The 22,324-nt window shown below is 40.1% G+C and overlaps 4 protein-coding genes across 10 annotated transcripts in view; 2 read left to right on the forward strand and 2 right to left on the reverse strand.

Annotated features, from left to right (window-relative positions):
* Nucleotides 1-14,298, forward strand: part of LOC105698031 (E3 ubiquitin-protein ligase CBL-B) — a 30,490-nt gene extending 16,192 nt beyond the window's left edge. The window contains exons 2-7 of one of the 2 annotated variants that reach the window (XM_012421873.2): nt 3,900-4,046; nt 4,137-4,409; nt 4,484-4,703; nt 5,239-5,403; nt 8,602-8,872; nt 8,967-14,298. In XM_012421873.2, coding sequence (XP_012277296.1) covers nt 3,900-4,046; nt 4,137-4,409; nt 4,484-4,703; nt 5,239-5,403; nt 8,602-8,872; nt 8,967-9,535 — 1,645 coding nt within the window. In that variant the 3' untranslated portion in view covers nt 9,536-14,298. Of the gene's footprint in view, nt 1-3,899; nt 4,047-4,136; nt 4,410-4,483; nt 4,704-5,238; nt 5,471-8,601; nt 8,873-8,966 lie in introns of those variants that run through there. The other variant, XR_001103899.2, reaches the window with a different exon arrangement.
* On the reverse strand, nt 1,414-3,363 carry LOC105698032 (probable phospholipid hydroperoxide glutathione peroxidase). 4 transcript variants are annotated; one of them, XM_012421874.2, is made up of 6 exons: nt 3,229-3,331; nt 2,753-2,859; nt 2,301-2,391; nt 2,123-2,232; nt 1,943-2,034; nt 1,414-1,840 (listed from the first exon to the last, which is right to left on the reverse strand). In XM_012421874.2, the coding sequence occupies exons 2-6, from the start codon at nt 2,814-2,816 to the stop codon at nt 1,625-1,627; spliced, it is 573 nt and encodes a 190-aa protein (XP_012277297.1). In that variant the 5' UTR covers nt 2,817-2,859; nt 3,229-3,331; the 3' UTR covers nt 1,414-1,624. The 4 variants fall into 4 exon arrangements, with proteins under 4 accessions (XP_012277297.1, XP_012277298.1, XP_012277299.1 ...); XM_012421875.2 differs by lacking the exon at nt 3,229-3,331 and adding an exon at nt 2,960-2,978; XM_012421876.2 differs by lacking the exon at nt 2,753-2,859 and having other exon boundaries at nt 3,229-3,363.
* A 130-nt stretch (nt 14,299-14,428) lies between the features above and the next one.
* On the reverse strand, nt 14,429-17,946 carry LOC105698030 (peroxisome assembly factor 2). Of its 3 annotated transcripts, none has more exons than XM_012421870.1 (7): nt 17,346-17,946; nt 17,045-17,256; nt 16,777-16,948; nt 16,456-16,682; nt 15,910-16,318; nt 15,358-15,657; nt 14,429-15,251 (listed from the first exon to the last, which is right to left on the reverse strand). In XM_012421870.1, exons 1-7 carry the CDS (start codon nt 17,776-17,778, stop codon nt 14,665-14,667), a joined length of 2,340 nt encoding a protein of 779 aa, XP_012277293.1. In that variant the 5' UTR covers nt 17,779-17,946; the 3' UTR covers nt 14,429-14,664. The 3 variants fall into 3 exon arrangements, with proteins under 3 accessions (XP_012277293.1, XP_012277295.1, XP_012277292.1); XM_012421872.1 differs by having other exon boundaries at nt 16,777-17,256; nt 17,346-17,379; nt 17,526-17,576; XM_012421869.1 differs by having other exon boundaries at nt 16,777-17,256.
* Nucleotides 17,947-18,423: 477 nt separating this feature from the next.
* LOC105698193 lies at nt 18,424-22,324 on the forward strand. The gene is made up of 6 exons (XM_012422228.2): nt 18,424-18,772; nt 19,174-19,774; nt 19,870-20,180; nt 20,265-20,504; nt 20,610-20,876; nt 20,958-22,324. The coding sequence occupies exons 2-6, from the start codon at nt 19,294-19,296 to the stop codon at nt 21,273-21,275; spliced, it is 1,617 nt and encodes a 538-aa protein (XP_012277651.1). The 5' UTR covers nt 18,424-18,772; nt 19,174-19,293; the 3' UTR covers nt 21,276-22,324.

Raw genomic sequence — 22,324 nt, forward strand, 5'->3', positions numbered from 1 at the left:
TGAGGAAACGAGCTCGGACGAAGACGGACCGCGATATCGGAGGTTCTGCACGGGTGCATAGGTCGCACGTCCTACGCGGACCGAAAAGTGGCGACCCGTGATAGTCGAGTGGGCACGAAGGGTTGACCATTTCATGCTAGAACTGACGTGAACGCCCTTTGGGGTCCCCCGGTTTTACCGGTGCGGTGATCTCGAGCCTTTGTGCCTCGATGAGCGCCCTATCAACGGGAATATATTATCGTTAGACGGGGTCACGGGTCGCACCCAAGAACGAACACCCTAGAAGTAGGGTAACACTCGTTATGGACACGAAAAAATAGAGTCTCGAGGCTTCTTTGACTCCGAGATTCCTTTAGAGTACGGCATAGGTAATTCGTTTAGGCTACGGTAGTCAAAATACGGGATGACTTCGGCTTAGCCGGAATGCAATTGAAAATCGAATAAATTAATAATACGATTCGCACGTTCCACCGAAAGACCGTCCGGACGGGCCCGATAAATCGGGTATTCCGATACAATAGATTTGAATGCGTTTATAGACTATTCTTATACCTAGGTGCAGACGCGCCTAACGCTCTCTACGTAAACATGTTTTTTAGACGTCTCCCATCCGCGTGGCCAAGATCGCGATTCATGAATTTCTAAGATTACCCGCGGGAAGTATATTCGTCACAACTTTCGCTCGGAGTAATGAGGAGAGTATACGGAGAGTGGCGCGTAAAAGACGGTATTATTAGCCGCGATTCGGTCGATGTGAGGTACGATTTAGATCGCAGGCGGTGATATTTGTCGCTCGTTTAATATGCACGTGTACTCGGATCGGACCACGTAGCCGAGATATTCCCAATCACGGTGTCTATTTTTCCCTACGGTTCGTAATAATACATCGTGATTACTGTAAGCCCAAGGATATCGACGGTACGCGTCCCAGGGTTACATACTTTGCCTGCGTACCGATCGTTAATTACACTGTATTTGGAGTAGCGATAATTGTCCCCACGCTGTTCGCTTGGAAATACTGAAATCCAAATTTCCAATTACCGGATGTGTACCTGGGAGAATGAGCATGGATTAAGTCGCTACATACTCGAAGGTATCTTTGCATTTCACGCAATCGTGGTTCTGCACATTGCTGCAGACCTACCTGCTCTACTGTGATTACTATGTTTGCAGTCGTTTGCCCTGGTTAGTTCGCTCGCGCTTTGTATGCCCTGCTCTGGACGTAATAATGCTCGCGATGTAGATGTACAGTCGGAGATTCATTAGGAATTCCTTTGTCGGGTTACTCATTATCGCTCGCAGGGTCCTTCTCGAGGAGGACCACGCGCTACTTTCGAGACTTTAAGATGGTCTGAAGGTCATGCCTACGTCACTGGTTTCGTGCAGGTCTCCCGACCTGGTTTAACTCGTACATTTTCGAATTAAGAAGCGTACATTACGTGCCGTATATTTTCAATTATACGTACATTGTAAAAATCACTAATATCGATAGATACGTTTATTCGGCCCGGCCATATCAACGGCAAAAAAGCCTCGTGCTTAGTTATGGATATACGATACTCTGTCTAAGGTTTATGAAAGTTATAAGCGTGATAAATATCGGTATTTAACGTGTGGATAATGTTTAAAAGTATTTCTCCAGGTTGGCTCCCAGTTTGTTTGGGTCCACGTTTGGGCCGTGTCGTTCGACGACCTTCCCCTCCTTGTTAACGATGAATTTGGTGAAATTCCATTTGATAAAGCTTCCCAGGGTGCCTCCTTGCTCCTTCTTCAAGTATTTCCATAGTGGATGAGCATCGTCCCCATTGACGTTCACTTTTTCGAACAGATCGAATTTCACCTGTAACAAAGGACGAGATTAAAGCCTGAGTATATGTAAAGGTAGTGGCTAACAATTTTGTTGATAATTCTTTTTCAGTCAAAATTATTGACACTGAAATACCTTTTGACGATCCGCGAAGCTGCAAATATCTTCACTGTTTCCAGGCTCTTGTCCATTGAATTGGTTGCAAGGGAATGCCAAGATACGCAGACCTTAAAAATTGATATTTAAAATGAGATATTTATAGAAATTACTTTCAGTCCCGTAGACAAGTTTCTAAATCTGTGAAGGCATCGTTACCGTGTGAATCTCCATATTTGTCGTACAGCTCGTTCAATTCTTTATAGTTGGTAGGTGTTAAGCCACATTTAGACGCCACATTGACAATTAAGCAAACATGTCCCTCGTATCTGGAAATATTGTTCACTTAAATCTCCTGTCTTTTCTTTACATATGAAAAATAGTAAAGCATTCATACTTGGACAAAGGAACCTCTTCCCCTTTAATTGAATTCGCCGTGAAATCATAAATCGATTTGGCTGATTTGAAATCTGCATTCCCACTCATGTCTGAAATTAAAGTGTTAAATTTTATATCTACTTCTGAATATTCCACGATGAATCATGAACAAACAGGAATACGCAAATCCTTTACTCGGTCAACGTTTTATTTTATTCATTAGCTGTATCAACGTGGTAAATTCAATTTTAATTACATAGTATCTAGGAAGGGCTCAAACAACGACGTAACAAATCTTTTACTAAAGCACAAATTAATGGAAAAGTAAAGGAAATATGCAAGCTTGATATATCGTGCAGCTAATGCAAAGATACGTCTCTGTTGGGTTTATCGTATTAATAGGAGCAGTTATAAAATTTTAAGCGTCAATTCATCCTAGTCAAATATCAATGTCGGGTACTCAGTACGTGCCTGATGAATTCTTTCTTATAAGTTGTAATCCTTGCGTAAATACCGTCAGTCTTAAAATACGCATTCTGGTCTTGTCTTTAAAAAAAAATACTGTACTTCAGATGCACCTGAAACGAGGAAGGCAGCCTATTATTTATTGATTTTCGTAGCTGCTCCTGTAGAGACTAGTAATTTTTATATAAGAATATTGTAAAAGAGTAAAGTTACAATTTTGTTAAATCCAAATTCAACTTTGCCGAAAGAAATACTGGAAGATGAACTGACTGCGCAATACGTGACCAAGACACCGTCAGTGGCGCCATCCGTCGAGCGACTCGGGAACCTCAGCGGTCGGCCATAATAGACAAGCCGAAAGTAATTCTTGCAATTTCTTTTAACGACTGACAATGCGATAGTATCACGACATTCCGAGGAATTAACCACCCAGGACGCGAATTAACCGATTGGCATTAGATGTCACAAGTTCGGAGACTTACCGGCAACTTTGTGCGTTATTTTACGCGAGGAACCAACGTAGCGACCGCTCTCCACACGCCTACTGACGTGCACTGAGCGGCTCTACCCTTGGAGAAGTGGACAAGCTTTATAACGGGTGTCCCTTTAAATATTTAATCTTACTCATCGATGTTACATCATGCGTGACTTGCACCTACCGAAGGACTATCGACGATTTTATCATTTCACGACTTCAAGAATACTATACACTCCCTTTCTCGAATAATAACAGAATTATGAATATAAGAATTGAATACGAGTGACGCTCATTTCAATGTTGACTCTCTGTATTGGGAACGTGTTCTCTGGCGAAAAATATTTCTCTGAATTTATCGCATACGATAGAGTGACTTTGCGATAACTTCTTATAAAGATTTGAATTGTACATAAGGTGCAGTATTTTGCCTGGGGAAAAAATATTGAATTTTAATGCGATGAAATGAACTTTAACTGTGATCTGAATCGAGAACGATAAGCGACCTAAATTTAGGACTTTTTTCTGATATAACCTTAATCTTAATATTTTGAAGTATGTTATGTGTTACTGGAATTTTTTGTTCTTATATATGCTGAGTTGCTGTAAAATGTGAATTCGTCACAGATGTAAGATGTAATTCAGGGCGATTTACTATCGTGTTATTTTTTGTTTCAGCACCTTGGTGACGTGGAAGGAGTTCAGACATGAACTTAATCAAGTTCATCCTATAAGCTCGGGACTGCAAGCTATGGCTTTAAAGTCAACGATAGATCTTACATGCAACGACTACATCTCAAATTTTGAGTTCGATGTATTTACCAGGTATTTAGAAATATCTAATTATATCTAGTTACAGAAATATAGATGTAGATATTGCAGGCACTTCTTTATTATTTATTATCATTTCTACAGGTTATTTCAGCCATGGTCGACCCTTTTACAAAATTGGAAGATCCTAGCGGTTACGCATCCTGGATACGTGGCTTTCCTCACGTATGACGAAGTGAAAGCTCGTTTACAAAAATATTGTATAACTAAACCTGGGAGCTATGTCTTTCGGTTAAGTTGTACAAGGTTAGGGCAATGGGCAATTGGCTATGTTACGTCAGATGGTGATATTCTTCAAACTATACCACACAATAAGAGTCTATGTCAAGCATTATTAGATGGGTATCGGGAAGGCTTGTGAGTAACTTTTACATTACTCTGTTTGGTATCGAGACTTCGAATCGAATAATTGGCATAAAACTTATTTTCAGTTATTTATATCCTGATGGACGTAATATAAATCCTGATTTGACGTGGGCAGTACAGCCAACTCCGGAAGAACATATAAAAGTGACTGCAGAACAGTACGAGTTGTACTGCGAAATGGGTAGCACGTTCCAGTTATGTAAAATCTGTGCGGAACATGACAAGGATGTGAGAATAGAACCTTGCGGCCATCTCCTTTGCACTCCATGTCTCACGGCTTGGCAGGTAATAATATCTATTCTCTACTTTGACGTTAAATGAGACCGGTAAGAGAATGAAAACTGTCATTCCACAAAGGACTTATAAAATTAACCTCTTCTTTTCATGAATTCTAATTAAAACGAGCTTCCTCAGCTCACTAGATGCTGTATTCAAGTAGAAATAGAGCACAAAAGTGGAACACCTGATTAATACATACACCACTTGCAAGTACGTCTAGAATGAGGCCAACAACATTATAGCCTTTCTCCCTCCCGAATCTAGGTTGACTCTAGTATCGTTAAAGCTCATAGAAATACGGTAACAAATGTATATATCGTGACAAGAACTCTTTAATACAAACTCTTTCACGGTATGGGTAAAATAAACATCGAGTTAAAGCCTTGTAACGGTTACGAAAAATCGATGTACTTTTCATTGCATGACTCCGGAAGGACGAAATAGCGGCGTTACAACCTTGTCGAGAAAAAATGGCTAATTTAATTTTTTGATCCGATTTCACCCTTATTTTTACTAAACGCAGCTTGGCAATTCTTTTCAGGATTCGGAAGGTCAAGGTTGTCCTTTTTGCCGAGCGGAGATTAAGGGTACGGAACAGATTGTAGTGGACCCATTTGATCCTCGAAGAACCCATCGTCCTGGAGCGCATTCTGCGTCGGCGAGTAATGCGTCGACCCCTACGCGGGACCTTGACCCTGACACCGAGGTATCCGACTAGGACTAGTATCTACCCTCCATTATCAAACGTGCCCTATGTGTAACGACCTCCCACGGTATGCCTTATTTTCAATAGCATTTCACGTTTTTTCGCAACGTCATTAATATAATGCATCGAAGAAGTCATCCTATATCGTTACATAACGTCTTACGAGATCACACGACCTTCGGTTTGGTTTTGTCTTCTTTACATGAAACTTAGAGTAACGTCCTACCTGCTTTGTAATATAACATTAGGGTTCGAAGTATTATTTGAAAATGTCGTATCGAGGCGCAGGAGACGAATTCACTGAGCTTGAATCTGCCTTCGTCCTCGCATTACGATCTTCTCAGTAGTGGCACTAACTCTTACTACATCGAAGAACTGTGATACCAATTTCGATACGTCAGTATATCCTATTCATTCATCATGAACTTATACCTCACTCATTATACACTTTCGGGTTTGTTTTGTCCAGCGTGCTTTAAAAGACTTGTCGATAGAAATTTCTCAAGAATCATCAAAAACAAGGACATGTTCCGAAAGGTAGGTTTCCCTCATATGCATCCAGTAAGCTGCGCCGTCTTCAGCTTTCCATGCGAGCTGCGCTCTCTTTATTTCATCACTTGTGACGGTAACTAACAAAGGCTCCTTTTTTTTTCTTTCTTTTATCGAGCGATGGAATTGCTGCTTTGGGATAACGATGATTTTCAGTTTCACGCCGACTCCTGCGGATGAGGGGTTGGCACGGGACGTAAAACTTAACCAATTTGGCTCGCTATTTTCATGATTGGCTAATCACAATCGTGCCATTTCTTACGTCGAGGTATCGGAAACCTCGCTATCTTTTTCTATTTGTTTTTATTTTTTTTTTTCTCTGCCTCTTCTCGTCCACTAACTTTAAGGGCCGAACGGACGCTGATGCGCTCATGTTGCAATTCATTTATCTTACCTGCGAATAGTACCTTATACGATTAATCGGAGATAAATAGACAATTTGCATTGAAAGGAGGGCATACAGAGGTACGAAAATCGGAAATTCTATATAATATAGAAAATTATATAATTTATGGAAAATATGAAATAAGTATTAGCGAAGTATAACAGGAGCGTTTCGTTTATTCGGAGTTCAACTCCGTGGGGATTGTTACGTTATTGCGCCGGTAAAGCAGTACCAGATTTTTTGCACAAATAACCATGCGTACTCCAAGTGTATCCTCGTAGAACACGAGCGGGAATATTCTCGGGGGAAACATCGTCGTTCTTTCTGCCTCCTCTGGTGACTGTCCCGCGCAACTCGGTGCAACGAATTTATTCGCTCGCATTTATTCGAGAGACGTGGGGGCAAACAGTGGAGTACAAAATGATGTGCCAAAAATCTGCCTGGGGGAATGTAAATGAAATGCCGTCGATAATATTCGATCGAAACCCATGAAATTCCGTTCGTTTTTCCGCGGACAGTCATTTCACGTTACATGCACGACGAACTAAAATACTAATATACGTCTCTATTATTTTTTTTTTATTTTCCCCCTCTTTTTCGACACGGATGATCCACACATGCATGTTGCAAATCGGTTCCCCGTCAACAATATGTCCCCTCGAGGAGATCATTTCCTCGCACCCATGCTACCGCGAAGTTGAATCGTTGCACACGTTCATTTCCATGCAACCGGTGGATGCAATTCTCGGTCGAACGAGTTCGGTTGCGCCGGCCGTCCGTCCATTCTTCGCCACTCGATTTTATTTAGACAATACTCGGACGGACCTCTGTTAACCTTTTTTTTTTTCCTTCCTTTAGTCATACCAGCACAGACGGGGCAGTTCGAATGTAAGATATATACGTATATCCGTGTATCTTGAAAGCTCATTCGCTGCGTCATCGAGTGTTATTTGTACAATTAATGGTAGCGCTTAACTTAGGTCATTCCTTGCCGTGCAACAAAGCAGTGGCGCGTCTAGATAAATGTTAGTGATCATTTAATTCTAGTGTACGTCTTTTCTACTTATTGTAAAATACTAGGTATCTGAAAGCAATTTTTAAATAAAAGTATACTGTCTTATCATTATATTGAGTTCCTTATGCGTTCACACAGATCCCCTCTTGCTGGACTCTAATCATACGCTCTATCTTTCTCTCTCTCTCTTTCTCTCCAGTCCCTGAATCGTTGCTCCAGCAACAGGGTATTTCGATGTACGATGGTATCGTCCCGCATTGCTCTCGCATGAACGTTTTTTACAATTATTTTTACTGTGTTGTCCATTGGATCCAATGCTCTGCCCGCTGCATGAAAAGACTAATGTGTAACGTATGAAAAAGAAAACAAAATCAGAAAAAGAAAAGAAATGATGATAGAGAGCGCGATTGTTAAGACGGAACTAAGGTAAGTAGTACATTGCATTATGGCTCATCGCTTTACGCTTCGGTGATACGATCGCGTACTAGTTGCGCCAGAAGGATTTGAAAGAAAGGTAAAATCGGTCGAAAAGCCAACGTCGTGCACATAAATATTTCTCTTCGAGTTAAACGTCGAGGTACGACGTTTAGGAATTTAATTGCATCGTCGTTGCGCGTAGCAAAGCATGGCATTTATCCCCGTGTTGTGTCAGTACGGTGGTGTACTTACAAGTAGCTGATAAAAAGGGCCGTCCTGGAAGGTCCTTTGCGCTTCTTTAATTACTAAGTCTATAACTTGTTTTGCGGTACCGTTGCCAAGCACCTTTATCATATCTCAAGGAATTCTCGGTGGGTCAAGGACTGTTCAATTACAATGGTAATGTATACTTTTCTTTATACGCCTATCGCGACAATTCTGCACCCCCGGCGAGATGCACAGTGCATAGTGCGCTTGTAACATAATAAACGACTCTCGCATTCTCCAATCCCTATATTTTGCTGCTCTTTCACACAGCCTTCGCATAACGTCCGCTAATCTCCTCCGGATGTACAGTCGATGATTTCAAGCCAATATAATCGGTACCACGAGGGTGGGCAATTCAATTTTGTAAGCTCGATAATTGTATCGCTCTTGGGAAGATGTTCAAAATGGTAGCGAGGTTACGATTAATTTCCCCGAAGATAGACTGTCACCGTACTAGTTTCATTTGACAAAAACCTATCAACCCGACATATCGTACACGTATACTTTCCCGACACGTCGACGTCTATGGTTGGGGTCGAAGTAACGCTTGTCTCCCTTGTTTTAGGACATTATGGAGCTATGCAACGGCAACTGCGGTCTCATGTGCGACGACTCCGACGAAGAGGAGGATTCGAGTCCACCCAGTTCCCCGGTGCCACCTCGAAGAATCGTGTCGAGTCCCCCGTTGCCTCCAAGGAGACCTTCCCCGTCGCCCACGCCTAACAGCCATCCAAGGAATGGCCGTCATCTGACAGTCCCCAAGGAGAACGCTCCACCGCCACCTTCCGTCACCGTCATTCTATCAGCCTCTAGCGAGAGCCAGCCAAATAACAAAGGTAAAGTTAGAGGAAACGGTAAATATTGTAGAGCAGAGTTAATGCGCGCATACCTTTTAGAGGTGGTTTCTAACGTTACTTTTCGCTTTTCCAGTCGCTACGGAAGCAAGGTACGACATGCTGCACCGCGCCTCTTCACCGTCGCCGATACCTCCTGCAGTAGTTCGGCCGCATGCTCGGTCTCATCGAACACCTCCGGCCCTGCCGGAGAAGTCGAATCGCCACTCTAAGCACGCACCTGCACCCCCGGGGCATTCCGCACCTCCTGTACCTCCGGTCCCGCCGCCTCTGTCCGCTCCGAGACCGCCGAAGGCGCCGAAGGACATCCCCGAACAGGACCACCACTACGAGAATACCATCATTATACCTGGCACGCGGCAGCACGTAGTTAAGAACATCAACCTCGAGGTGAACAGGGCGCGGTTGACGGCCCTGATGAAGGACCGCGACGAGGCTGGCGGCGGGGACGGCGGCGGAGGCGGTGGTTCCGGGGCGACCAAAACGGAAGCGGCCGCCTACGAGAACGTCAACGTCGAGCACATCTCGAAGTTGACGGCGTTAGGCTTCGCCCAGGATGCCGTCATCAGGGCCCTAGGCATCACAAGGAACGACGTGGAGATGGCCTGCGACATCCTCCACGAGTTCGCCACCAAGTCCTCCTGACCAGGTACGCCGTGAATCCACCGACTCGCACGTACCTGACACGCATCGCAGAAGTAGTGCCTCCACCAGGAATCCCGTTCCCTTGGGGCCTTCGTGCCACCACCCTGGAAGGCAGTCGACTGCACCCGGAACTTCCACCGGAGTGGCTGGATATCATCGTGGGACCGACGACCTGCAACACGGGGAGGCCCTTGTCAGGATGTTCGGCTCTTTGGGGGTGCTTTTAGAGTCACCGAAGGAACTCACCACTGAGTCCTGCCAACCGGGCGTGATGTGCATCCGGAGTGACTTTCCCACGTACCTGACGTGCATCTCGATAGTGGTACCTTCACGGCGAGCCCTGTTCTCCGGTGACCTCCGAATCGATGAAGATACTCTCCGAGGAGGTGACCGTGGAATGACTTAATCTTGAGATTGGACCTTCAGAGGGGCGCCACCCCTTGAAGAAGGACCTCGAGGAACTTGATCGAGACGGATGAGTTTCGCGGGAACAGAGTTTGCCGACACCTCCAGGTTCCACCCAGGCGTCGCTGCGATCTCCTCGTGTTGTTCGATCTTACTATAAGGACTAACAGGATCCTTATAACGCGCGATGAGCGCAACTTGGTTGTACGAATTTCGTCTCCCTCGGAGTATTCTCTTATGAAATTTCTCTTTTCTTATTACTCTTATCCGGGATAATGTCCATGATAGAAGTGCTTCATCGAATGCCCGTTGATCGCGCGACTCACTTGCAAAGAGTCACGATACTTTTTTGTTAAACCCGTCCACGTAGGCTGCAATTTCTGTAAACTACGATTATGATATCGCTGGCGTGAGTCATTTCATCTAGATTACTACTGACTACTACTACTCGAACTACCGGCGAAATAATTCTGATATGGTTCTGTTAATTACGTCAACTAAATTCGCCATTAAGAGATAAGAATCCTTAAACTGCCGCAGCTTAATTACTTTTTACGTACAAAAATCAAAGTTTATTCTGAATTGTGTTCGTGCACTTGGCACGAATATCGGCAAACGTTTCTTGATATCGAATTATCCCATTATCATTGACTTGCTCCGTATATTTTCACAATTATGACCCCGTACAGCTTGAACCGGTTTTCGGGTCAATGCTAATGATTAGCGCACGTGGATGAAATTGGATTCCCATGTTCGTAATAGCGTCTAGAAAGTAATGAATCGTAAATAAAATGGAATGAGTGCAAGTCAGAAATATTTTCCGTAGAGAGAGAAGAAACGATTTAACGTGGACGTTCTGAAAAGAAATATTCGTTAAAAACGACTTCTCGTCAACTTAGACTAAGAATTGTTGTAATGTCGTTTGATCTGAGAATAACTGGAGGTCGAGGCGATAAAGGGCAGAAACAGGTTGCGCTCATCCGAATTAAAGTATTGATACGATTAATTGATTAGCGGTGCGCGAGATGAATTCTTTTCGGTACCTTTTAAGTCCGTATTAAGGAACTCGTTAAAGTTTACTTAAGGGATAATACTATTGTCACCAACAAAGAGAATCCATTGCATGATGTTTATTCTATTTATTTATTGTAGCGTATTCGTCAAATGTGATATTTATGTTTAACATGCATACGTATGTGCACGTACGTGTATCCGTGCCGCGTCACCGTACTACGTACCTATCCGAATCGTGGTAACTTTCGTAGGTAAACTATATAAATAAATAAAAACAAGGAATATACATATTTCTTTGTTTTTATATCTCGACAAAGAAGGATGTATATAGAGATGCGAAGGGCGTGTATAAAAAAAAAGATGAAGGAAAGGAGAGAAACGGTCGTAATAGCGATTCTAAACAGAGCGAAGCTGCGACGTGCGATTTCTGATAGGAATGTTCTAACAAACCGAAATCCGCGGTGATTTTTCGTCTTCGGTATTTCCATTGTAAGAACTGCATATGCGATTCTTATCGCTTGATCGATTGTACGTGGAATGAGGTTAATGTTTTGCTAAGGCCCGCGGAAACGCAGAAATTTATTCGACGGTCGGTACCCTACCCTCACATGGGTCATGACGATATACACTTATTATCATTACCTTAAATTTAAATTTCTTTATTAATCGTAACGCGAACGAGTCACTTTTTCTTCGTGAAACACGTCTTGGAAATTTCAGAGATAGTCGCGTAGCGCTCGAAGTTTCGATAAGAGTTTCACAGAGTATTGATGTGTTCAATTTTTCTATCAAATTCTACATTTCACTATATCGCGTTAAGGGGTATTGTAGACTCCAAAAATTGATAGCGACTCTTCTCTCTTTTTTTTTTTTGACGTAAGTTGGAAGTATTCTGAAATTCTGACTTGAACATCATCGCAAGGCTTTAATTCCGAGGAGTAACAATACCCCTTCGGTTGAAACATGTTTGTTCAAGATTCACCGAAAACAACCGACTATTAATTCTTTCCATCAAGTTAGTCGCAAGTCGGAACACTTGTCCAAAGAACACAGAACATTCTGATAGTATGGAAGATACAATAGAGATGTACCCGAACCATTGGAGCAGTAGGTCCTGTAAATATTTACAAAGGTCTTAGGGATCGCCTGGCGATTTCCGAAATACAATCGCGTTCAGCGATCCTGAGGACATCCTTCAGATTTCCCAAAAATGTCCTTATCTGGGAACAGTGGTAAACGTATCGATATGAAAATAGTGGACCTTTCGGAATGACCTGAACCTAGATCACTAGATGTTTCTTAAACCTTGCATTTTATGGATACCGTCAAATTGTGCACCGATTATCCAGATCGGTATTCGTTGTCAAGTCCTGCACACGGAGACGTCCGCGCATACCTTGTACAAAAACTGTGGATTAATTAACGCCGATTTCGATTCAAGGCAATTCGGTGTGGATTAACGGAGATATCGCTTCGAATCGGGATTTTTGTACCGCGGATGATTCCTGACATTTCTCAACGATCTAATTGAATCCTACCAATCTGTATATGGACTGTGGATGCTGATCACTGGATCGCACAAATGTACCGTGACCAAAGGTATATTTTACTATAGTAAAGACCATTACGTACGCAAAAAGAAGAAAAAAAAAAGATGATTTCAACGTCTTATTTACTTGATACAACTAAATTCACCCAAGATCAATACAAACTGTACTAAATAATGCATTTCAGTCGGGCAGTAAATTGCTGGTTTGGAAATTGACCAATTTTTAAGTAGAATTTCAATGTTCGAGAAATTGAAGGCTCACGTGCGTAGAGAGCAAGAGCAGTTTTGAGTAGCAAAAATTCTTTTAACCGTTCATTTCTCAACGAGTCGTTTAGTGAAATGTTATGAAACATAGGGTTAATTTAAAGCTTCACTTCCGCTGATTCCTATCGTTTATTGGAAATATTTGAAATTCCAATTATTAATTTTTAAGGAATTTTTACACAAATATTAGGAGCATCAAAGAAACATTCGCACTAATTAGACATACTCAATACGGGTTTATGAGATTTAGGATTTCGGATTATCTGCTGATTCTTTGAACTCCAAATTATCCCAGTTTTGTACGATAAGCATATTTTACATGGAAATATGTCTCCTCGTGTTTAATATTCTAATCTACAATAGTCGCGGAAAAATGGAGCTAAGATTTTTATCGTCTGCTATCTGGGTCTCCGTTTTACATCAATTCTTAACTCGTGGGTCGTATAATTTCTGGGCCAAGGGTTTTGCGAAGTATATAGTCGACGATGTTTATTAAGCGCAGCTGTAGTGTAAATAGCGCCAAAGAGGAACGAACGAACAGCGGGGCGCGAATAATGTAAGGTCTCTCGTAAAGTCCTGACCGAAAAGCAAACTTTTTTCTAGTCGAGTTTCTGGTCGGGACTTCCCGAACGACCTGAAACAAGGAAACGTATTTCCGAAGGCTTTACGTCGCACAAAGTCCCGAAGCAATATGAACCATCTAGGGTATTTCGTAAGTTCTTTGCCGTTTGAGAGATGCACCGAATCTCGAAATTATAATTGTAATCTGCATTGATTTCGACACGAAAAAGGCGATTATGTATGTCGGATGTTAAAGTTCAAGGGACTTTCAATCCTGTTAGTCATCCGTGCAAATGAGCACAGAGAAAAAATTAGTTGATCACAAATTATTAGTATGAAACGATGGAATTTTCTCACAATTGTTCGGAAGGTTTTCGGGGAATTCACGATTTTAAGAGTTTTAACAGTCTTAAATTATTTCCGAGTAATTAATCAGATATCCCCACGTATGTGACTACGTTCTCTTGGGATTGCTTCATGTACCCGGATGCTTCCGGAAATATTTCCCTACACGACTCGAGGTTTTTCTCGAATTTCTGCGAATAGATTTTAGAGCTCTCGCGGAAACGTTCAAGCGCAATCAGAAGTCGCATGGACTTTCGGAGAAGTTCTGAAACATTCCTTAGAGATCTCTTAGGAAATCTGAGGTAATGTTCGCTAGGGAGGTCTTTAATATTCTATTGTCGATACAAAAGTGAATAGTGGATATAGCTATCCTATTTTTCTACATGGAATACATTCATTAGTGCATCTTAAAACGTATTCTAGTAACGATCCAAAGCAGACTGAATTGTTGATCCCCAAACCAACTTCAATGCAGTTCCTGGATTCTCGACGTTTTACGATTCACTAGTGCGTAAAGTAATTAATTATACGGTGCAATACGTAGAGTAGAAAATCCTTATTAATTTAATCATCGGCTGTATAAATTACTCTATGTATTTCTCAGAATAAATTAATGTAATCGAAATGACGGTCGTCTATAAGTTGTCCTCCGTGACGCTTTCTTTCATCTCGATACGGCTTTGGATTAATAGGAGTCCGTTCGAAGGAAAATATTTTTCTCGGAATTAATTACACCGTGTGTCGTGAGAATATATGCACTCCTTTGAAAGGAATTTCTTCACATTTGCACAGTTAGATTTGCTCGAGATTTCCGATTATACAGACACTCGACAGTAGCTGCTGATATCATTTATTTTGATTTTGCTGGGCGGTGACGACAAACCTTTCACGTATTAAACACTAACTTCACAGCTATTCTCCAAGTTCTATATTTCAGCATTCTCGAAAAATGTACAAATGTACAAAAACAATTAAACTACCCAGTAAATTATCACGATGACAATTCGGACCGTAATTTCTCGTATCGAAGTATCTCTTCTTTGCTAACAGAAGGGACTAGATCTCGAATAGCTTGAAGAAAATCTTGCAGTTCTACTGTTAATTCGATTTCTAATGATCTAGAGTCATTGCTAGCGGAAACGTTTGCTAGATTTCTTCTGACAGCCAGAAGCCAAGCATTGGAACAAACTGCGTATAAGTCAGCACCCGTTAGATTTCCTGGCAATTGTTCGACAACTTCTAACAAAATTGCCTCGCGGTTTTTTATTGCGAAACGTCGAGTAAGTGACGTCAATACCCCAAGCTGCGCATCTCGGCTGGAGTACACTCCAACATACAACATTTTGTCAAACCGTCCAGGTCTTAGTAGAGCAGGGTCGATAAGATCGGGTCTGTTTGTTGCACCGATAATAAAGGTGCTGTTCGAACTGTCTAAACCGTCCATTTCGGCAAGAAGTTGAGAAACTACGCGGTCCATGACCCCTCCACTGTCTCCACTTCGGCCCCGATTTGGAGCTAAAGAATCCAGTTCGTCAAAAAATATAATACAAGGAGCTGCTGCTCGGGCACGTTCAAAGACTAAAACAAAGATGAGACTTCGTTAATCTCCAAATTCTATAAATGATTAATCATCAGACATTTATAGCAACGATCTAAAATACTTTGAAGCTCATTTTTTTTTTACCTTGACGGACATTTTTCTCACTTTGTCCAACATACATATTTAATAGCTCTGGCCCTTTCACGGATAAGAATTGAAGTTGACACTCCGTCGCAATAGCTTTGGCCAGTAGAGTTTTGCCCGTGCCAGGTGGACCATAAAGAAGTAGACCAGATCGTCCTAAATTAGTATCGCTCAATAATGGCAGTTCAATTCTACGCCTGATTTCGTGTTTTATGTCAGCTAGTCCACCTACGTCGTCCCAGTGTACTTTCGGTATGCGAGGAGCGCCGATTCGATCCGAAGATATTGACTGCATTTGTTCTGAAAAATAATTATTCTGAGAAATAGCACTGGTTATATTCATTAGCTCTGTCCTTATTTTTGCTGAAAACAGTTCCTCTCAGGAGCGTCTCATGAATCACCTTATCTGTTGATAGTATCGGTTACCCAATCGCTTTTCAGGCTGACGGAATTACGTAAATTTGCGATATTCTAGCATAACGTCAAAAGCGATAGTTAATGTCTCGACAGCCCGAAATAAACAACGGGATTTATTTATATTAATTGTCATACCATAAGCCGCAGAAAAGTCATTATCTTGCAACTTTATCAATGATATTTTCTCTCGAGGAGTCATCTCTTGATATCGAATTTTTACAGCTTGTTGTATTAACGTCTCAAAATCTGCGTATACGAAATCTGAATACAAGCCAGCAAGTTTGGATAAATTTGTTTCATGGCATAATCCTTTGCTCTGCAGCATCCATTCGAGTAAATCACATCTTTCACTCTTATCTAAGTGGCTTAACTCTATTGTTTCAATAAAGGTTTGCAGTAATTCACTAGAGATGCCTGGCATATCAGACGTAGCCATGATAATGAGAGGGTACTTCAATGGCTTTTCAAATAATTTATTTAGCTCATTGAGATACGCCGAAAGAGTTCGTTCGTCTTTCCGGCCTTCCGAATCTTTACCAAATATCTGTAAAAATATCAACCTTTTAATTACAACGAAACAAATGCAAAAAGCATTTAGTTAATATTATCTTTAGACTTTCTCGCGTGTTCAGAATAAAAGAAGGAGAATACAAGAGATTAAAAATCGGTAGTTAAGATTACCTGGATATTGCTCAGTTTAAGAATACAAGGGACACAACTTTTAGCATTATGCAATGCAATTCGCAATTTAGCCTCGGTTTGTGCTGCCGTTAAAGAGTGCACTTCTGCAAAATCTACACATAGCAAATGAAATCCCGACCTCTCGGCGACAATTTCGGCCAATTTAAATTTTCCACACCCTGGTGGTCCTTGCACAAGAAACACTGGTTTTATGTTTATCTTGTTATCTGGATTTACAGAGAAAATGTAAAGCAAAGTGCTGTCATGTTAAACATTATTAAAATAAAGAAATAGAGCGAGTCGCTGTACCTGTAAACTTACATTTTTGCATAAAAGGCAAAATACACGCCTCAAGTTTTTCTAAAGATGTTTTTAGAGATGGCGGACAATTATTCAGATACTGCCCTTCGCCAAGCTGTATCGAGAGAGAACAAATTTCTTCTGGGATTTCAATGGTATATTTCCCTGGGATATAGCTGTGGACATTTTCTCCCTGCGTAAGCGTTGTCTCTTCTTGTATAATATAAAAACCATTACTAGCTACATTATGTTCTTGGTTTTTTATACTTATAACTTTAAAAAATAGTACATGTAAACTGCTACTGGGAGTATAGTAAAAATATTCAGGGGCATATTCTTTGATGTCGATAGAAAACAGATCATCGACTCTCAGGTATCGTGGCTGGGAAAAGTAACTTTGCAAAGCAGCATCGATTAATTCATCGCTGCAATCAAATGGATTTCGCACTAAACTGACCATTGCCTCTGTAGCGAACTTGACTGAAATATTATATGATGGCACTGAAAGAAAAATACTTTAAGTAGAAATTAATTAATGTAAAGATTTTTTTATGTATAAATGTCCATTTTATTTGATGACATTTACTCACTTATAAAATAAGTCGCATCATCACGCCCCACAGTCTGCAAAGTATTTCTGACATTAAATAAAACAGTTTCAGAAACAAGTAACTCATCATTCTTAGTACAGCTATGTGGAAGAATTATAAGTTTGTATTTTTTCCTTGAAAATATGGAACATACATTGAACCAATTGGTTGTCAGCGTACCCAAAATAATTGGATTTGCTATGATGCATGTATTGTAATCGATATAAGTTGTGTCATTACAACATTCATTTACTAAGTATTTCAAGACATTCCGAGGTACGGGTTTCATTTTCAATTTCATGTTCAGCAGTGCATTTAATTTACTCAATACATAATGAATAAAAACGAGTGCCAAAGCATAGGCTGGATTATGCCTCATAAAAGACTTGGCCAGAGCTTGAATTAAGATAATTCTGTCGATATCATTCCTCATGTTTGATATATTCTAGTCGATTTATTTAATATATCGTGTAGAGTAGTCATGACATAAAATTATATAAATTTAACATCCAAATTTCCATCTTGTAACCTTATTCTACCCAGGCATAACCTATAAAATTGTACTGGCGTACAATGTTGACAAATTTATGTGTTCTCAGAGTACTATTCGCAGCAATTCGCAGAGAGGAGTTGAGCCCCTACCAGAAATTCGTTGTGCCGCCCTTGGGAGCAAAAAAACGGTGAAAGCTAACGTACGAAACCAGAGGGCAGCACAGGATACGATTGCGCGATCCTGCCCGTGAGCAATCTCCTAACTCATCTCTGCTATTCGTTGATATAGCGTGAAGTCGTCAGTATGGTTTCCACTAAGCGGCGTTGCATTCTACAAAACTGATTTTCCTGAATTTACAATATAGATGAATGGAACGTGGTTATAGCGAACTCGAAAACGATTAACCAATTACAACCGAGAGTTAACTAGAATGAGCCAATAGAAAGGGCAGACCTTAGTCTCGAGATTTGGAATTTGGAACTGCGAATGAAAACAGATATACTCGAGTTCCAGCAACAGTGCAGCCAGTGGAAAGCGCTAAAAAAACTTGAGCTGATGACGCGGCCCAACTTACCGTGATGCTAGCCGTCTAAAATATGGTTCACTGATAAATGAAAGGCAGAATGATCAAAAATGGCCGCCGTGGCATCAAGTTGTGTTTTGACATTTTTCATTACCCTTTGATGTTTGTGATTGGAACGTTTTTTTGTTATTGGTGAATTCATGCATTCAAAGTTGCCAAGTAAATATTATTTCTATTATGTTGTTGAAAAAATTAAGATCAAGGTGCACCTTAAAAGGACAAGGAAGACTTGTCAAGACGTGTCCAAACACGTTTCAAATGGCTGCAATCAGTGAACAGTTATCGCAAGTGCTTCATGTCATTTTTCAATGATTATGGGGTGGTTAATGTAGAACTTCATCCATATTCTAGGTAAGTTATCATAAGAATAACACGTTTTGACCTATGACTAATCTCTTGTATATATGCACTTAGTCATTACTTATGCAAGTGTTGTAAACCACAAAGCATCCTGTCTCGATATTATAAAAATCTGTACTCTGCCCGAGGTGTAATTTAATATCGTGTTTGCTGTTAAAGCCGAATAAACTGGTAGATTCTAGTATTAGATTCATGGTAAAGTTATAATACACTCTTGAAGTAACTAAAGATAATGCATGTATGAAAATAAAACCTATATAGTGTCAGAGTTTGTAATCTTGAACTTATCTTAATTGAAAACTAAAGGAAAAGTACATTGAAGATAAGATTTCATATCATCGAGTTTTCAATACTTTTATGATTTAAAGTGTTTAAACTTTGTTCTGTTTCAGGAAGTTGCTAACGATAGTACTACACTAAATAATCGTAAGAGAGTGACGAATATAATTTCACTTTGTAGCGAACTCTTAACAGTCAGATTAGAAGGGATACAATGCGTCTCAATTTAGGTAATGATGGGACAGCATTTTGCTAGTCTCAGAGAGTTTTTTAGAATGGATAGCGATAAACAGCCAGCGGAAGCACAAACGGATGTGCTGCATCGACCGAGTTCTGATATGATAGATGAAGATGAAATAAGAAGCCTGTCTGACATTGAAAATAATGGAAATGTACCTGCTTTGAATGCAAATATTACTGCAACCGATGAAAATAAGCCTGTTGGAAATTTAAATAACGAACAGTTAAATTTGGATTTTGATAATCATAATTCCAGATTTGAATGTATATACAGTCACCCAGCAGATTCTCAAGAATCTAAGCAACCTTGCAGTAATGGAAATTTCATTACGGAAAAGGACATAGACTTTAAACAACAAGAGGCGTGTTGTAGTAGTTCGGGAAGTGGTAATAGCAGTAGTTGTTCCGATGATAGTCCCATAAATCCTGCATTAAAACGATCCTCCAAAACACTTTCGTTTGGAAAACGAAAAAGTAAGCTTTTACAATTATTCCTGCACATTTAAAAATGAAGATATAATATAGCAGGTTACCAAAGTAAATTTTTTCATTATTTGATTTCTCTGCAGATAAACAACGTAATAAAGACCAAGGTCCAATATGTAGTCATATTTTATCATCAAAGAAGAAGCGTAGTAATTGGGTTTTGAAATTTAATTGTGCTAAAAGCAAAAGTTCAAAAAATACCGATATTCCTGGTCAGGGAAACAGCAACTCTGAGTGTGTGTGTACAGGTTACAGACGTACCGAAGAGCATCCCATGGGTGCAGGCATTGTATTTAACAGTAGGTCAGCACCACAGAGTCCAGTTCTGGGTCCAATTCGGGCAAGTCCTGTAATTGACTTATCCAGATTCAATCCCGAAGAGTTTCCAATGGAAGTAAGTTTTAGGATATAGAAAGATGATTAATTTCGTAATTTTTTGTGATGGGTGTAATTCATGGTCTTTAAATTAAAATTCCAGGATTGTGATGAAAGAGCAAGATTGCAAAGAGCTCGTGAAATGGAAGAAGGCATTGAGCCACCTCCAGGTTACAGACCTAAGTACTCAGCAGGAATTCAAGTACATCCAAATGGAATAACAGTTGACAGTTTAGCAGTATTGTTTCAAACACATGCAGGTATTCAAGCTGCTGCTCTCACGGCACTGTCTCAAATTGACTTTACATTGATTTCGAACATTGAAAGACCAGCACATACCCAGGTATATACAGTATTAAGAATTCACAAGAAAATATTGAAGAATTAAAGATAGATGTAAAATGGTAAATATGTATTTGTTTCTATAAAAAGGGATTTCTTCCTTTAGGTTGATTATGTACATTGTCTTGTGCCAGACCTCCGATCCATAACAGCCTGCTCTTTTTATTGGGGTAAAATGGATCGCTATGAGGCAGAGCGCTTATTAGAAGGCAAACAAGAAGGTACTTTCCTGTTACGGGATTCAGCTCAGGAGGAGTTTCTTTTCTCCGTGAGTTTCCGAAGGTATGGACGATCACTTCATGCTCGAATTGAACAATGGAATCACAAATTCAGTTTTGATGCTCATGATCCAGGCGTTTATGCGTCTGAAACGGTATGTTTCATTGGTTTACTAGTAAAAGTCGGTGTTGAATTTTTCAGTAATTTAAAGCCATATCGATGTATTTTTTGACAGGTGTGTGGACTGATAGAACATTACAAGGACCCGGCTTGTTGTATGTTCTTTGAGCCAATGCTAACAATCCCACTACATCGTAGTTTCCCTTTCCCATTGCAACATTTATGTCGGGCAGTTATAACTACCAGAACAACATATGATGGTATAAACAAGTTGCAGTTGCCAAAGACCCTTAAAAGTTATCTTAAAGAATACCACTACAAGCAAAGAGTACGAGTCAGAAGATTAGACACTGAAAATGATTTGCAATCAGATGGCAGACCCATATCATATTTACCTTTAATGAACTCTGGCGAGCCACATTCGGGTGGTTAACAGTTTTATTTATTGTTTTGGGTTCAAGATTTGTATTTACGCGAATGGGGTAATGTAGTGATAAGTTCTGTGAACAGTCTTACGAGGTGTACGCACAATATTAGAATAACAATACATCCATGTCTCAATTCTTCTAACTCGTAACAGTATAAGCGAATAACGTGTATACAGCTAGCAAGTATTTTAATGTATTCTATCTATTCCACAAACGGCATACAATAGTCCTCGATTGCTTTAATGTTGATTCAGAAGGATTTGACCCTCTTCAGATTTATATTAAACATACTCAGCAATTACTTTTTTCATGTTCGTTGTGTTCCAGTTTGGGGGAAGTAAAACGCGATGGGCATTCGCTATTGGTTAATCATGATTATCGTATTCTCATGCACACTGTTATCATATATATCAATACGAAACTTATATCTAGGTGTTACCTGCATTATACTCATTTTTCAAATAACTTTAACGTAAGGAAGGAACATAATATCATACATCAATTTTCTATTTACGAACAAATCATAAAGACTGTTGCTCTTCTTGAGTCACTTCAATCTATGCAGACCAAGCATAAATTGATCGCAAGGGTGTGCAACAAAATACCTTCACGAATTGGAATGCAGTGAGTATTATTCAGTATTATGTCATATAGGAAACAATGATGTCAAAAAAAACTGGATTTCTCACAACAATGAAATTTGATTTTAGAAAGTCAATTTAAAGACTTGCTCTTGTTAAACATTGAAGTTCGTGTTATTAATCCCATTGTGCCTATTTCCGTTGCGAATAACCAATGAATAAAGTGTTCGCATGTGTTTATTGTTGTTCAGAATGAAAGTTGCAGAAAACCTAATGAGTAATTAAAAAAAAAATATGTAAAAGGGACTAAATCGAAGCAACATTTAATTTCATTATAAAAACTGTGTGTAAGATTGGCAGCTAAGTGAAGACAAGTTGAAAATGTGTATTGAAACTGAAATGGATAGAATCACTGTTTAGTTGTTAATTATTTTAAGAATTGGAAAATATGAATAAAATATGAATATTTATTA

The sequence above is a fragment of the Orussus abietinus genome, unplaced genomic scaffold (assembly GCF_000612105.2).
Source record: "Orussus abietinus isolate OABI.00-Male unplaced genomic scaffold, Oabi_2.0 scaffold1, whole genome shotgun sequence".
NCBI classification, from domain to species: domain Eukaryota; kingdom Metazoa; phylum Arthropoda; class Insecta; order Hymenoptera; family Orussidae; genus Orussus; species Orussus abietinus.

Excerpts from the sequence above, each read along its gene's own strand:
- LOC105698032 (XM_012421874.2), bottom strand. The coding sequence starts at position 2,816 with ATGCGTATTTTAAGACTGACGGTATTTACGCAAGGATTACAACTTATA. Across the intron at positions 2,035-2,122 it reads CAAATATGGAGATTCACACG|GTCTGCGTATCTTGGCATTC; the intron begins GTAACGATGCCT and ends TCAATTTTTAAG. Across the intron at positions 1,841-1,942 it reads GCTTCGCGGATCGTCAAAAG|GTGAAATTCGATCTGTTCGA; the intron begins GTATTTCAGTGT and ends CCTTTGTTACAG.
- LOC105698030 (XM_012421869.1), bottom strand. The coding sequence starts at position 17,778 with ATGAGGAATGATATCGACAGAATTATCTTAATTCAAGCTCTGGCCAAG. Across the intron at positions 17,257-17,345 it reads TGATGCGACTTATTTTATAA|TGCCATCATATAATATTTCA; the intron begins GTGAGTAAATGT and ends TTTTTCTTTCAG. Across the intron at positions 15,252-15,357 it reads TGAGAAAAATGTCCGTCAAG|TCTTTGAACGTGCCCGAGCA; the intron begins GTAAAAAAAAAA and ends TCTTTGTTTTAG.
- LOC105698193 (XM_012422228.2), top strand. The coding sequence starts at position 19,294 with ATGATGGGACAGCATTTTGCTAGTCTCAGAGAGTTTTTTAGAATGGAT. Across the intron at positions 20,181-20,264 it reads CCGAAGAGTTTCCAATGGAA|GATTGTGATGAAAGAGCAAG; the intron begins GTAAGTTTTAGG and ends TTAAAATTCCAG. Across the intron at positions 20,877-20,957 it reads GCGTTTATGCGTCTGAAACG|GTGTGTGGACTGATAGAACA; the intron begins GTATGTTTCATT and ends ATTTTTTGACAG.